We start from the raw sequence: 16,996 nt of genomic DNA on the forward strand, positions 1-16,996 counted from the left end.
GGTATCCACCTTACATATGTATTATACTGTAAGTAACTCCACTCAGTCTAGAAACGTATTCAAGACCCTGTGATAGTAACACAACAAAGAACAAAAACACCGCCTTTCATCTTTTCAGCCTTTTATTATGGAACTCTATAAAATTGCTGTAATGATTATTTTAAGATCACAAAAAAAAAACTTTAATTTTAATATATGACACATAATATTATATACATTCATCGTAAAACCACATTACATACAAAAGACATGTCAATGGACATCAATTCATAACCAAAAATAATAATAATAATAATAATATAATAATAATAACACAAGTGCTTCTCTTAATATTAAACATGACAGCTATATAAACAGAATATCTGAACAATGTTTACAAATACAGGCAATTTCATACTTTACTAAATAACAATTATTTAACAACAAGAGGGGCAAAAAAAATCATTATACTAAATATCTATTTGAAATATAATAAAAAATAGCACTTATAATAGTTTATAAAGTCAGACGGTGGGGGCTGGTGACAAATAGTGTAATTGAATGTTGCATATAAAATATAGTAATGTAAAAAAAAAAAATCTGGTATTAAAAGTGCTTAATCTGCAAATTTATTGCAGGGCCATGGTCTAGACAAGGAATGATGTTTTTTAAGAAGCGTCAGGAAGTCGTAATGCCTGCTGGTGTTTTATTGCGGCAGCGGGTTGAGGGACTGGCGAAAATCAAAACAACAAACACATATCTTATACCTCTCTTTCATATAAAACTATATAGACAATAAGATATGTGATACCTCTGAGCTTCTAATATTTGGTCCTTCTATGAAACCACTTCTGATGAATGCATTCTGTGACAGGGCATATAATAGTTTTACATTAATGTGCCCCATAAGTGTTCACTGATAATAAGTGACACTGTGGAAAGGAAAAAGGGGGGGACGCGTGTTTCACTCAGCTTATAAATCTGCCCTGATGGCAGCACCTCTTCAGAGTGCGGCAGTGGGGATAGCAAGACACCACTAAGAACACAGGGACTAAAATGTATTAACCCCATCTGTTTTTGTATTTAATTATATATATATATAGAGAGAGAGAGAGTGAATAAATAGTATATAAATAATACACAGGGTAGTATAAAGGTTCGTGCTCCAGTGACTGCGATATCCAAATCTAAAATCTTCCCCATTGTTACAAGGAGAGTTATTTATCTTACTGTAGTATTACCTCGCAAACTATCCACACACCTATGAATCAAGAGCTTACTCCAACAAAAATTGGACGCTGTGATGTTTAAATTACTTCCGAGTACTGGAATAGGAATTTCAAGTGCATTGTCTTGCTTAATCAAAAAGAACAGACTTAAGTTTTCTGGCCAAATTATTTAGATTTCTTTGTTTTGCAAGACCTTAAATGAGTGCTTGTCCTAGAACAACCATGAGATAATACTGGGATTTCCTTCTGTAGTCTAACAATATGTCCTCTGGGGTGTTATTATATTTAAAACTTTCTGTATAGAAGGCTGAAATAAATAATAGCAATTAGAGATTTAATATGAGCTTGAACCATACCATACACAATGCAAAATAACAGTCCAGCAAGAGTAAGCAAGCATTACATAACCCTGTTTTGACTAATCTGCTGCACTCTAGGCTGGCTGGCAACTGTAGTACAGCAGACATTGGGTGGTATTCAATTGTTTTTCACCAGCATTTCAGGTCCCTATGCCTGGGGGTGGTGATCTGAAATGCTTAAATGCGCAGCTAAACCTGACCATAATGAGCGATATATGTTTAAAAAAAAATAGCTCAATTGAATATCGCCCTACGATCTCCTATCATTTTAGATTGGGCGCAAAATAACGATTGAATACCACCCTTTGTGTCCCATTTCTGCGCAGATTCCCAAGCATCTCCCAGTTCTTGAATATTGCTAGGTGCCAGGACTTGAGGTACTGCACTCTGGTTGACTCACATATTTGAAAATGCAGTTACCAAGGCCAATGTTATATCAGAAGCTAATATGACTAGCCTACGCCAACTAAAGCTGTGAAGAAGGGACAGATTTGAATTGACATCAAACAAATGGACATTTATTGGTGACGCATGGAATGTTGCAGATGAACAGAGGCAAGATTAGCAGGGTAACTATGTCCTGGCTCGCAGTTGGTGAATGGATCTATGTGACGGATTTAGAGTCCTACATGGTATCAAGAAACAGTAGACTGTACAGATATGTACGGATAAGGCACTAGCCTCTAAAATTAGAGATCTGTGAACCCATTAGAAATATTAATAATTTTTCTGAAATGTTGATTTCATGTGATAGACCTATATATGTAGAGTTGATAGCGGAACTGACATGAAATACTGGCGTCTTCTATCAATTGCCGCTTATCTGATTTGCCCACCCACTAATACAGGAGATATGATAATTTTCACTCATTGTTATAAACACTAGCTGAATGCAGGCTGAAGACCACTTGGCCCAACCCTTCTGCTTGTGAAAGTACAATAATAGGACAGGGAGAAGATCTATCAGTGGTGTCCACCTTTAGCTTCATCTAAAATAACTTCCACCTTTGTTGGAAATAAAAAGAACATACATTCCAGTGATTTTGCCGGGTCCTGCAATCTAGATCTTGACCACCGTTAAAGCTCTGATCGCTAGATTTCTGCTGTTAAAGAAAGAACGCTCAACACATCAACCCGGCATTACAAGCTTAAGTCAAAAAGTTTTTTTCTTTTGTCACAGACAATAAAATAAGGCAGGTCTAGCAATAACAGTAGGAAAACCCTGGTATCCCTGATGTTTGTAACACTGAAAAAACTTTTGGAATAAAGACAAAAAAAACAACAATAGGGTGAGGACAACTTGTAAACAGTTGAAGACCACCCAAAAATCCCTCATCAATGAGATTGACCAGCTCTGCAAAAATGCTTACATCAAGTCATTCCTTGGCTGGTGTTCTCCGCATCCTTTTTTGCTGCAAGATTCATAAATATGGGACCTGAATCCATTTTTTTGTCAATTAATGTATATATGTTAATATATTTTAAGTTAAGTATTCCACAGAGATATATTCATGATTTGGTGGCTCGATATACTTATTAGTGTTGTGGATATATTTTTCTTGGTGGTTACGAACTAGCTTTGATTTTTGACTGTGTGCTTATCTTCCATTTTTTGCCTTCTCCATGAAAATAAAAAATAACCAATATGTTGAAGGCTACACTGTAGCACCCAGCATGGCTTCTGTCTCTGTCACGATTTCATTTTGGTTAGAATCGAGTCCAAAAAACCTGACCTTCAGTTCGTCAGCTGGATGAACAACGGGGACTGGCATAATTTTTGGGAAAGTTCTGGTTGCCAGCTCAAACCTGCTCATGCTAGCCAATTCTATCGCCAAGGTCTTCAAGAAAAGCTTGGCTAGCTGTTTGCCCAGACAGTTCCGTATTCCACCGCCAAATGGCAGATAGTGGAATCTGCCGTCTTTGTCTTCTGTGCGGTCTGTTCCAAAACGATCTGGGTCAAAGACATCGACGTCCTTGAAGACCGGAGCTGTGTCATGGGTGTCTCGGATACTGTACAACACACTCCACCCTTTTGGAATTTGGAAGCCCTGTAAATCATAAAATGAAAAGCTGCTTTTAGGGCGACAGCAATTATGGTTGAAATATAAACTGGGGAAGAAAGACAACTAAAGTTTAAATTTTATTTTGAATCTGAATATTACAAATACAGTAGTTATCAACCTGAAACAAGTCTATTTCAAAGTACTTACATCCAGCTCAAAGGTTTGCAGCACTGTCCGGTATCCCCCGGAGATGGGACTGAACAGCCGCAGTAGCTCCTTCATGACACAGTCCAGGTAATGCAGACTGCTGATGGTGTCCACGCGTAGAGATCCCTCACAGACGCAGCCGTTGTGAAGGATTCCATTCCCTCGCAGTTCCTCCCTCAGCTTCTCCAAGACGGCGGGGTGCTTGAGAAGCTGCATAATGAGTGAAGTGCTGGCACTAGCAGTGGTCGCATATGCTGCAAATATCAGTTCCAGGGTTCCATCCTGCACGAGGGGAGAAATAAAAATGGGAACGTTTTAGGAAAATCTGTGTCTCCTTACTGGGATCTGCAATGCATATTTTCTGCCCTTGTGAACAAAGTTACGATTAAGATGTTCAACAGAGATTGTATATTAAAAACTATTTATTCTACCATTCCTGAACATAATTAGGGCAACAGAGGGTGCTTTTTTCCATTTCAATCTATGGTACTGTAATATATTTTAATATAATAATGCATGCAATTGTTTAGATAAGCAGAATATTTAACCTTCCCTTATTTCAAATATATTTGGGCAGCACAGATGGCTTAGCACACGGGTCATGGGTTTGATATTTGTGTGGAGTTTGTATGTTCTCTTGTTATGTGCATTTCATCCGTGTGCTCCCATTAAAATCCAACATATAAAAAACATACTGGTACTTGGCTTCTGAAAACCAATAAATAACCCTAGTATGTCTATGTGTGGTTATGTGATAGAGAAGGTAGATTGTATTTTCCATTGTGTCAGGGACTGATGTGCAGGAATGAATAATATCCGTAAAGCAATGTGGGCCATGTCTGCGGTATACATGACTGTTATTAAAATTAGACAGAGTGAGAGGCATCTATATTTTACTCTTACACACTGAGAACCAATATGGTCTGGGTGCTAGATCCAACCTGACAATTTGCCTTTTTACTTCCTCATGCAGACATAACTATTATCAATGACTCCACTCTAAGCAGAGGACAAGAACATCTTACAGGTGCACCTGCAGGTGATGCAGGCGTCAGATGAAGCACCATTGCTTTTACGACAAACACCTGCCGTTGCTTTCTACTTTGCGATAGTATCTGCCTGCTCAGCCTTTCTTCGGTAGCTGGAATTCAACAAGCAGTCTGGGTACTTGGCATGGAAATGAACCTGGGCAACAGCCAAGTGGTCTGGGCATGAATCCTCAACATGTCAATGATTCCTCTGCCATTACCACCATATGATGTAACTAGATCTACATCCTACACTGTGAACTAACTAATCTCCCGCTCCATTCTCCAGGAGCCTGGGAGTCCCAGGCAAAGGATACCTGCATCCTGAGACTAGGCCTGTGGACCTCACCGGAGAGATGGGGAAGCTCATGCACAACTGATGACACTTGCCCTGTGTCCAGCTGTAAGGTTAACTGTGTGTGTTTCTAAATAAGTGCATATTCTCATGTCCAGCTTCAGCAGAGTGAAATCACCCAGGATGGGCTGTGCATTGTAGAGACACTGCGTCAGCTGGTTTGCACAGAACAGAACGCACCTTCAGCTCCTGCATAGTCAGCTCATTGCCGTGTTCCTTCCCACTCTCAATCAACACATCTAGAGCATCCGTATAGTCTTTCCCTTGCGTGTTCTGAAGCTTCTCCTGAATAGCTTTTTCCAGGCCCTTCAGCAGGGTCTCCCGTGCTCGAATACCCTATTCAAAAGAGAGAGACATGACGTTTGTACCAGGATATTCTCCACAAGGCATATATGCATACATAGAACACAGAGAATTTATAATAAAATGTCACGATTAAAGTAATTTATTATTATATCCAGCTTTATCATTTGAAAACATGACCCAACAGCCTGTATGACCTTTTCTCAGCGCGCCAGTGATGTGCTCGGTATTATTATTTACGAGGCATCAGAAATTCCTCAGTCTTCTCTTTCACGCCTCGCACTGCCCTAAACCCCAGTAAAACAGCAGGTATTTCAAAGGCGAGTACTAAACAAAATACTTCTCTAAGTTCCATGACTTAAGCGGCATTTGTCTAAATCCTAAATTAAAAATTTTAATTGGTTTCAGCCATTAGTCATCGGTGGGGAATGAGATCATTCCCATGATGTATTTAAGCTTTCTTTTGTGTGTAGTATATTTTATGATAATGATGTTCACTGGCAGGTAAAAGCGAGATGGAAGAATATACGTAATAAAGCATTATATAATAAGCCACTGTATCCAGGGCCGGTGTAAGGCTTCTCAGCACCCCGGGCAAAACTTCAATCTACTGCCCCCCTCCCCCCAAATCCTGGCACCTTAGCCAGCTGCCTAATGGTAGAGCCGGCCCTGACTGTATCTCATTTCCAGACTGCTCGAGTTCTAAAAGATTTGTTCATGCTCAGCGCCACTTCCTTGTGTGCAATTTCCAGTAGTGTTCTGTAACACTGATCATCTACCGAATGCCACTTGCTTAGCACTGTGTGCAATTGTCAGTACTGCTCTACGATTGATCACCTGCTCAGTGCTACGGATGGCCATCGGTGCAGTCGCCATCGATGACGATACTGCAACCGGCCATCGATAGGTAAAATTATCCATCACATAGTCTATTACTATCGATTGGCATCCATTTTCCCCGACTAACTGGCCTGTGGGCCAATCAGAATGTGGAGGCAGGGCTTCATGGGTGCCGGGGCGGAGCTATGCTCCTTGTCCTGGCACTTTGAACAAAACAAAAGCAAAACATCGGTTTTTCTATGCCATCGATGGAGAAACGATCTGTATCTCCCACATCGATGGCAAAAGTATTCAACATCGGCCATAAACCATTGATGATTTAGACTCATCAATGTTCAATGGTCATCCCTGCTGAGTGTCCCTTCCATACCCTTGTGTACAATTCTCGGTAATGCTCTGAAATTTTGATCAACTTGGTCAGTGCCACTTCCTTAGCCTTGTGTTCAATATTCGGTATGGAGTAATACTGATCAACTACTCAGTACCACTTCCTTTAGCCCTTTGTGTAATTCCCTCAGTGCCACTTCTCTAGACGTATGTGCAATTCTCTGATCAGTCCAGAACCTCAGGGGGAAATTTGCTAAGATGGGAGTTCTATTTCAGAGGGGACGTTGCTAAGGGCAACCAATCGGGTACTATCTTTTATCTTCTAGAAGGTGCTAAATAAATAAGTAGATTCTGATTGGATGACCATAGCAACATCCCATGTGAAATAGAAGTCCCATCTTACTAATTTTCCCCCTCAGTGGGTAACAGGTTTCGGAGTTGCCACCCTTACCAGCAGGCCCTACAGCCGAGCACCTCTGTACCCCATATAATATAACAAATCATACATGGATATGTCATAAGGATAGCAGGGAACTTACCCTTCGGTAACCACTGAATGGCAGGTCCACTGGCAAGGAGAAGACGTTCTCAACGAACTGCTGGAAGACCTGGAACAGATGGCTCAATTCTTCATCGGACAGTCTGAACCCTAGCAAGACTCGGATGGCCATACGGAAGGTCAGCTTCTGCGCTTCACAGTAGACATTGATGGGTTCTGGTTGGCTGCTCCAAAGCCTCAACGTATCCTGAATCACCAGCTGTATCTTAGGGAGGTAGGTCTCCAGTGCCTCGTGGCTGAAGATTTTAGAGAACACCTTCAGGAGATAAATAAAGAAACCGGTCAATATAGCAGAGAAATCAGTGACGCGACAGTCAATAACTGATATTATACTTATTGCAGACTGGGGATACAGCCCACAGTGTTTCTTGGCAACTGCACAGCCAAGAGTTTAACATGGGCAACAGCTGAACTTCTCCGAGCAAGAATAATAAGGCAAGAAGAAACGTGTCAGTCTGAGATGGTAGGAAACACAAGCAATGTGAGAATTTCCCCAGAAGTCAGCAGCCGTCGGTACATGTAAGACTTTCCTGGCCGAATCCCCATTCTCACAATACTTCTGTTTACCGGGTTTTTATGGGAAGATAACACCTCAGCCGCTGACTGCAACTGCGCAGACGATGGCTAGACATCTCGTATTCTGCTGAAAAGGGCACCTGTTACCTGCAGAAGCTGTGTGAGTGAAGGAGGCACGAGGCACTCCGGGCAATATTTACTACATGCACTGATCTAGCATCTGTGCTTTGTAGCAGTCTGTTATCAGACAGAGCAATAGAAATAACCAAATGTGATATATAGATACATGGCTGAGAAGCACAGAGTTAAGCAACGACAAATTACCCCATAACAATGCATTGTTCCCATTGTTGACTTAATGCTTGTGTCGACCTTTGCAATCTCGCTCTATTTCAGGTGTCGACGTAAACCTTGTTGACCTTCAATGTTTGACCTAATGCAGGTTGACCTTAATGTAGTTGACCCTATGACCCGTACCCTATAGACACGTCAAATTCACTTAGAATTAACACATTCATTTGTACAGCAAAACATTTAAACAAAATCATTGTGGCAGAAGAGTATCCAATGGTGCTTGTTACGTGTAAAATAAATGCAAGAAGTGCGCCCTCTAGTGAATTTTTCCTGAATTGCTCCCACTACAAGCCTACTGTGTACATTCCTAGCTGTCAATTGATTTTTCGGGACATTACAGCTTAAGTACTGGGTGCCAGCTGTGATTCATTTCTGGTATGTTCTTAGAGTACAGCGATGTTTGCGGCCCTGTTCAAAATAGAAATTGCAACTACTGTTGGTGTTACACTAAGGCACAGCTAAATTGCATTTCATTTAGCAGATTTGTTTCGCGCTAGACATTTCAGTCATGCCAGAAATACAGGATCTAAGGTTAATTTTTTCAGTAAACAAAGTGAGGAAAGGAGATAACTTAAAAGGAAAATGATAGACAATATTTATTTCCATGTAAATGGTATTAAAAGGTAAATACATTTAAAAAAAGGAAAAAATATAAATAATTTATCATTTATTTCATATATTGATAGCTACTGTTATCGCATTATTCTCACGCTTTACCATTTTGTGCTTGTGCTTTTTTCTTTTTTTTCTCCCCTAACTTATTTTTTCCTAAAGTTTTTGCGTAAGCATAGGTAACCTAGTTCTGCTCAATACCCATCACAGGTGTAACTAGGCAGCAGAGGCTAGACACAGCGAGCTGACATAGCAAGTGTCCCATCAGTGGTAGGCAAAGCTCTATTCTGCTCACTAATGTACAATGCTGGGTTCAAGTTGAGAACATTGGACCCTCAGGGATAGCTTAAATGAACGTCCGAAAATCATTACACTTGTTTAGAACATTAACGTGTGTACCCTCGCAGGCTCGGATTCTCTCACCATGCTTCAGACAAGATTACTATTCCCAATAGATGTCCCATGTGGATAGTGTTCTGATGCAGTTCAGTTATACTAGCCCAGGGGTCATATCTTCTAAACCAGAGTTTCACTCACTAGTGTGCAATGCTCGCCTACTTAGTGTTAAATGCTCTCTTGTGCTCACTAATGTGCAATGCACTCCTACTCACTAGTGTCTTATGCTCTGTTCCACACACTAGTATGCAATGCTCACTTCTAATCACTAGCGTGCAGTGGTCTGTTCCACTCACTAGTGTACAATGCTCACTTCTAATCACTAGCGTGCAGTGAGCTGTTCCACTCACTAGTGTGCCATGCTCCCTTCTAATCACTAGTGTGCAGTGAGCTGTTCCACTCACTAGTGTGCCATGTTCACTTCTAATCACTAGTGTGCAATGCTACGTTCCATTCTCTTGTGTGCAATGCTCCCTTCTAATCACTAGCGTGCAGTGCTCTGTTACCACTAGTACACAATGCTCTCTTCCACTCACTAGCGTGCAGCGCTGTTCCACTCACTAGTGCGCAATGCTCTGTTCCACTCACTAGCGTGCAGTGCTGTTCCACTCACTAGTGCGCAATGCTCTCTTCCACTCACTAGCGTGCAGCGCTGTTCCACTCACTAGTGCGCAATGCTCTGTTCCACTCACTAGTGTGCAGTGCTGTTCCACTCACTAGTGCGCAATGCTCTCTTCCACTCACTAGCATGCAGTGCTGTTCAACTCACTAGTGCGCAATGCTCTCTTCCACTCACTAGCAAGCAGTGCTGTTCCTCTCACTAGTGCACAATTCTCTCTTCCACTCACTAGCGTGCAGCGCTATGTTCCACTCACTAGTGTGCAGTGCTCTGTTCCACTAACTTGCGCGCAGCGCTGTTCCACTCACTAGTGCGCAGAGCTCTCTTCCACTCACTAGAATGCAGCGCTCTGTTCCACTCACTAGTGTGCAGTGCTCTGTTCCACTCACTAGTGTGCAGCGCTCTGTTCCACTCACTAGCGTTCAGCGCTCTGTTCCACTCACTATCGTGCAGCGCTCTGTTCCACTCACTAGTGTGCAGTGCTCTCTTCCACTCACTAGCGTGCAGTGCTCTGTTCCACTCACTGGTGTGCAATGCTCTCTTCCACTCACTAGCGTGCAGTGCTCTGTTCCATTCACTGGTGCGCAGTGCTCTCTTCCACTCACTAGCGTGCAGCGCTCTGTTTCACTCACTGGTGTGCAGTGCTCTCTTCCACTCACTAGCATGCTGTGCTCTGTTCCACTCACTGGTGCGCAATGCTCTCTTCCACTCACTAGCGTGCAGTGCTCTATTCCACTCACTAGTGCGCAATGCTCTGTTCCACTAGCATGCAGTGCTGTTCAACTCACTAGTGCGCAATGCTCTCTTCCACTCACTAGCAAGCAGTGCTGTTCCTCTCACTAGTGCACAATGCTCTCTTCCACTCACTAGCGTGCAGCGCTATGTTCCACTCACTAGTGTGCAGTGCTCTCTTCCACTAACTTGCGTGCAGCGCTGTTCCACTCACTAGTGCGCAGAGCTCTCTTCCACTCACTAGAGTGCAGCGCTCTGTTCCACTCACTAGTGTGCAGTGCTCTGTTCCACTCACTAGTGTGCAGCGCTCTGTTCCACTCACTAGCGTTCAGCGCTCTGTTCCACTCACTATCGTGCAGCGCTCTGTTCCACTCACTAGTGTGCAGTGCTCTCTTCCACTCACTAGCGTGCAGTGCTCTGTTCCACTCACTGGTGTGCAATGCTCTCTTCCACTCACTAGCGTGCAGTGCTCTGTTCCACTCACTGGTGCGCAGTGCTCTCTTCCACTCACTAGCGTGCAGCGCTCTGTTTCACTCACTAGTGTGCAGTGCTCTCTTCCACTCACTAGCATGCTGTGCTCTGTTCCACTCACTGGTGCGCAATGCTCTCTTCCACTCACTAGCGTGCAGTGCTCTATTCCACTCACTAGTGCGCAGTGCCCTCTTCCACTCACTAGCGTGCAGCGCTCTGTCCCACTCACTGGTGCGCAGTGCTCTCTTCCACTCACTAGCGTGCATCGCTCTGTTCCACTTGCTAGTGTGCAGTGCTCTCTTCCACTCAGTAGTGTGCAGTGCTCTCTTCCACTCGCTAGGGAGCAGTGCTCTGTTCCACTCACTAGTGCGCAGTGCTCTGTTCCACTCACTAGTGCACAGTGCTCTGTTCCACTCACTAGTGTGCAGTGCTCTCTTCCACTCACTAGCGTGCATCGCTCTGTTCCACTCACTAGTGTGCAGTGCTCTCTTCCACTCAGTAGTGTGCAGTGCTCTCTTCCACTCGCTAGGGTGCAGTGCTCTGTTCCACTCACTAGTGCGCAGTGCTCTGTTCCACTCACTGGTGCGCAGTGCTCTCTTCCACTCACTAGCATGCATCGCTCTGTTCCACTCACTAGTGTGCATCGCTCTGTTCCACTCACTAGTGTGCAGTGCTCTCTTCCACTCACTAGTGTGCAGTGCTCTCTTCCACTTGCTAGGGTGCAGTGCTCTGTTCCACTCACTAGTGCGCAGTGCTCTGTTCCACTCACTAGTGTGCAGTGCTCTCTTCCACTCGTTAGCATGCAGTTCTCTAGTCTGCTTTCAATGATCAGTGCACATACTGTAATACATGCATGTAGGTGTAAGGTCATGTCTACACTCCCAATGTAAACACCTTGTCTAGAGTTATGTTACAAAGCACCTGTGACCTCCAAAAGAAATGAGCAAAAGCCAAACAAGAAATTCTAGCACAATTCAAGGAGACTTCTGTGGACATTGATTCTGATTAGAGAAAATTCTGCAGCATGCCGGGTACACTGTATGAGCAGCTATGCCTGAAAGAGGAGGACTGACAGAAAACATGGCTGGTCCCTCAGCATCATACACCACAGTGGAGCTCTTTTCCCCACATCTCACAGTGCCACTATAACCTGTAGCAGCAGAGGCCCATGTTAAGCTACAGTTACATGACTGTAGGGTTATCACACAGACTGGAGGCCTCGGCAGCGCTTAGCCATAAGTACATGTTAAAGCAGAATATATTGAACTAAAAGAATAGGCATCCATTACAGTGCGTTTGTCAAAATACAAGACTTTCACCTTTTTTCCCTCTCTTGTTAAATTTAATATAAAGAATGTAACCAAATGTCTGTGTTTTTAAAGGAAGATCCCGCCCTCACACTTGTTTACGGATGGTCAATCGCCACAATTTTAAATCAATTTTTTTTTTTCAAGTTTGGCATTGTGCACACATTCTAAAGTGATCCTGTCATATAGAACCTGCGTCCCCGACTAATTCCGTGTGGTTATTTCAGTAGAACAGCAACTGAACAGCCCATATATTTTGTTGAGAGAGACAGACATGCTCTTCACCCTGATCCCCAGGAGCCAAATCCTGTTACAAAAATTATGCAATAATACATACTGCCAACATCTGAAAGCAATATCCAAATCCACTTTCTGTGGGGTAGGAGAAACTTCTGTATAGATCTTACAGACATTGGACACTTCCCCCAACATGACCTGACCACTGGCCATAATACATCTATTACACCTTATACAGACATAGGACACTACACCCCAACATGACCTGACCGCTGGCCATAATACATCTATTACACCTTATACAGACATAGGACACTACACCCCAACATGACCTGACCACCGGCCATAATACATCTATTACACCCATAGGACACTACACCCCAACATGTCCTGACCGCTGACCATAATACATCTATTACACCCTATACAGACATAGGACACTGCACCCCAACATGTCCTGACCGCTGGCCATTATACATCTATTACACCCTATACAGACATAGGACACTACACCCCAACATGTCCTGACCGCTGGCCATAATACATCTATTACACCCTATACAGACATAGGACACTACACCCCAACATGTCCTGACCGCTGGCCATAATACATCTATTACACTTATACAGACATAGGACACTACACCCCCAACATGTCCTGACCGCTGTACATAATACATCTATTACACCCGATACAGACATAGGACACTACATCCCAACATGTCCTGACCACTGGCCATAATACCTTTATTACACCCTATACAGACATAGGACACTACACCCCAACATGTCCTGACCGCTGGCCATAATACATCTATTACACCCTATACAGACATAGGACACTACACCCCAACATGACCTGACCACTGTACATGAGCATAATACATCTATTACACCCTATACGGACATACTACATTACACCCCAACATGACCTGACCGCTGGCCATAATGCATCTATTGCACCCTATACGGACATAGGACACTACACCCCCAACATGTCCTGACCGCTGGCCATAATACATCTATTACACCCGATACAGACATAGGACACTACATCCCAACATGTCCTGACCACTGGCCATAATACCTTTATTACACCCTATACAGACATAGGACACTACACCCCAACATGTCCTGACCGCCGGCCATAATACATCTATTACACCCTATACAGACATAGGACACTACACCCCAACATGTCCTGACCGCTGGCCATAATACATCTATTACACCCTATACAGACATAGGACACTACACCCCAACATGACCTGACCACTGTACATGAGCATAATACATCTATTACACCCTATACGGACATACTACATTACACCCCAACATGACCTGACCGCTGGCCATAATGCATCTATTGCACCCTATACGGACATAGGACACTACACACCAACATGTCCTGACCGCTGGCCATAATACATCTATTACACCCTATACAGACATAGGACACTACACCCCAACATGTCCTGACCACCGGCCATAATACATCTATTACACCCTATACAGACATAGGACACTACACCCCAACATGACCTGACCGCTGGCCATAATACATCTATTACACCCTATAGAGACATAGGACACTACACCCCCAACATGTCCTGACCACTGGCCATAATACAGTATATCTATTACACCTTATACAGACATAGGACACTACTCCCCAACATGGCCAACCTGTGGCTCTCCAGATGTTGTGAAACTACAAATCCCATCATGCCTTGCCACAGTTTTGCTATAAGGGAGTGTTAAAACTGTGGCAAGGCATGCTGGGATTTGTAGTTTCACAACATCTGGAGAGCCACAGGTTGGCCTGTCCTGCTGAAAAGTCACATCAGTCCCATCCCCAGTGGAGCTTACAATGTATATTCCCTACCACATGTACACGCACACACAGACATTCTAGGGTATGTTTTTTTTTAGGGGAGCCAATTAACCTACCAGTATATTTTTGGATTGTGGGAATTGGACCCACGGCCTCAGTGTTTGTTTGTTTTTTACAAATGCTACAGCCATGTGTATATATTTATGTATCTTTGTTTGGGTGTGTGTGTGGTTGTATATATTCTACACCAGTGGTTCCAAAACTGGGTGCTGGCGCACCCTTTTGTGCCATGGAGCACTGGCAGTGGTGCCATGAGTTCCTGGCAGATGTGCTGGTGCCCAGGACCATAGCTGTAGGATGGTCTGGCACCCTGGAGTCTGTGCAAACGGTGCATCCACGGGATTGCCTCGGTCTGAGTTGCATTTACTAGAGCTGCTGATTTCACCCACTGTGCGCAGCATCATGATGTCATGGGTGCAAAATAATGAGGCATTGGAGGCTAGTTCTGCCTCTGCTGGTGCCTGCCAATCATAAGATATGTGAACAAACAGAGGTGCAGCCCTGTCCACCAACCACATCATTGAACCTAATTTCCTGCTGACCACTTAGTCCATACATTGGCCTAATGTACATTGTTCAATCCATTATAAGATACCATTACCAGCCTGCTCCCATTCGCAGTAAAAGGCCTCACTTTCCATAGAATGCTTTCTGAGATACACCTCTGCCCTCCAAACCTTTAAGTGGAGAGTTAAAGGTTAAAGGGAACTCACCCTCATTAGGCAGCTTATCATATTCCCGAACCACCCGCATAACCCCTCAAAATGTGCATCCAATGTGCCAACATTTTTAACCTCTCCGGGAGAGACCTGGACACGGGATGCTGCTGACAGTTTTGGGGGCGGGGCTCTCTTCATCTCATTAGGCTCCTCCTAACCCAAGATTGAAGGCCTAAATTATGGCAACAATGCTGAATCATATCGATCACATTTGGACATATAGCACTTACCCTTATGTATCTAATCCCTATTTTCCTATAAAGCGTTCAAGCAGGGCCCTCCTATTGGCGTCTGTGCATAACTTCCAGTCTTTTTCCCAACTGTAAAGCACCATGGTATATGCTGGTGTTATATAAATAAAAATAGTAATAAAAGTAATAATAGCCAAGACTCGGGAAGCTATTGCTGTGCCGTGTGGGGGTGTCCGCTACATGCCACCTAAACCCACTGATAGTTTAGCAGCAGACACCGATGTAATCCTGCCTGCTGGGGCTGAGCTGTCACCCCCGCAGCATTTGGGTGGATCCTCCCATCACTGTTACAGCGTGATTTATGGGAGAGAGAAGGCTGACATATCCAGCATTGCCAGGAGATGAGGAGTCCTAGGCTGGCTGCTTGACACCGGTCTCAGACAAACCAGTTCTAGGAGAAAAGCTATTTTCAGTCTTACATAATTGCATATTTTATACTCTATACCTCCTGCTACTGTCATCCTGTAATCTCTTACGCCAATATCCCCATCTCAGCCAGACAGATAACTACACTTACTACTGCATGTCAGATTTACTACAGTTTGCAGGAGTTCCGGCTAACACATACTGCAGTATGAGGAAATGCGCTTTACTAAAGAATAACATTTATGTGGTATAAAATGTGCAGGATTCAGCCAGGAATTTAAGTACCAGCCAATGGACAGCCATAGCCCTGAACAATCGATTAAGATCATTCTATACATGCCACATGTAACGATGATTGTTATGTTCATGTGGTGTAAGCCCCATACACACGGCGCAATTCTTTTTTTAATTCAATCTTGAATGTGATTGAATCGCACGGTGAACACATTGGATTTGCCTTTATTGTACAGATCTGTAGTCTTGCCTGCACAGTCGTATTCTATTTTGATGCCACGGGACCGCGGATAGGGATTGAATGCGGCTAAAAACCATTTGATGTCTATTCAATTTCATTCTGACTATATAATCAAGATCGAATCGTAACCTAGTCAGAATTGTACCTTGTGTATGGGGCATAAGGCTGCCTGATAATGGTTTTCAGTGCAACAAAGAACCATATGACAAGTTTACAAGGAACAAATAGTCAGATCGCTTAGAAATGGGTCTGGAATCGCTCTGTGTGTATGCTCCTTAATACTGTAGATTCCAGATCAATTTCCTGCAAAGACTAATGAGCACAGTCCCCATTATTATTAACGAGGACAACGATATGACCCCTATGTGCCAAACTCCAAAAGGCAGAGCTTTCGGAACTGCATAGAGCTTGCGCACAATGCAGCACCTAGCCACGGAGGAAGGGAACATGTTCACATTAATTGTACTTCACCATGCATGTGTGGCAAGAACCTCAATGCACTGGGGGTTCCGTAAGGTTTTGGAGTGTCTCCGTGCCTGCGTTCAGGAGCTATCATTTTCTGAGAAGCCACAGCCCTTGGGATCACCCAGGATAACAATGCCCCATCTACTGTACACATCATATGTGTGTGTAAAACATTTTGCAAAATGGGAGAAAATCCCTGCAGTACTACAGGGAAACACTTAGGAACCTCTGTCTGAGATGTGCAGAGACGCTCAGACTTGGACGACAGGAACAGACATGTGCTGCTATAGTAGAATGGCCACTTTAAGAAAGCAGCCTGGACTGGTAAAGGAGGGGACCTCGCTCGGGTTACTGAAGTTCATGCTGCACGTGCCATAAGTAGCATACACACAC

The 16,996-nt window shown here is 43.6% G+C and overlaps 1 protein-coding gene across 2 annotated transcripts in view; it reads right to left on the minus strand.

The window, feature by feature from the left end:
* Positions 1-212: 212 nt before the first annotated feature.
* CYP26B1 (cytochrome P450 family 26 subfamily B member 1) overlaps positions 213-16,996 on the minus strand; it is a 69,940-nt gene continuing 53,156 nt past the window's right edge. For both annotated transcript variants that reach the window (XM_083188606.1, XM_083188696.1), the window contains exons 4-7: positions 7,170-7,445; positions 5,341-5,496; positions 3,778-4,059; positions 213-3,615 (exon numbers count right to left, since the gene is read on the minus strand). In XM_083188606.1, the coding sequence (XP_083044732.1) occupies positions 3,223-3,615; positions 3,778-4,059; positions 5,341-5,496; positions 7,170-7,445 (1,107 nt within the window). In that variant the 3' untranslated portion in view covers positions 213-3,222. The remainder of the gene's footprint in view (positions 3,616-3,777; positions 4,060-5,340; positions 5,497-7,169; positions 7,446-16,996) is intronic.

The sequence above is a fragment of the Crinia signifera genome, chromosome 1 (assembly GCF_055691185.1).
Source record: "Crinia signifera chromosome 1, ASM5569118v1, whole genome shotgun sequence".
NCBI lineage: Eukaryota > Metazoa > Chordata > Amphibia > Anura > Myobatrachidae > Crinia > Crinia signifera.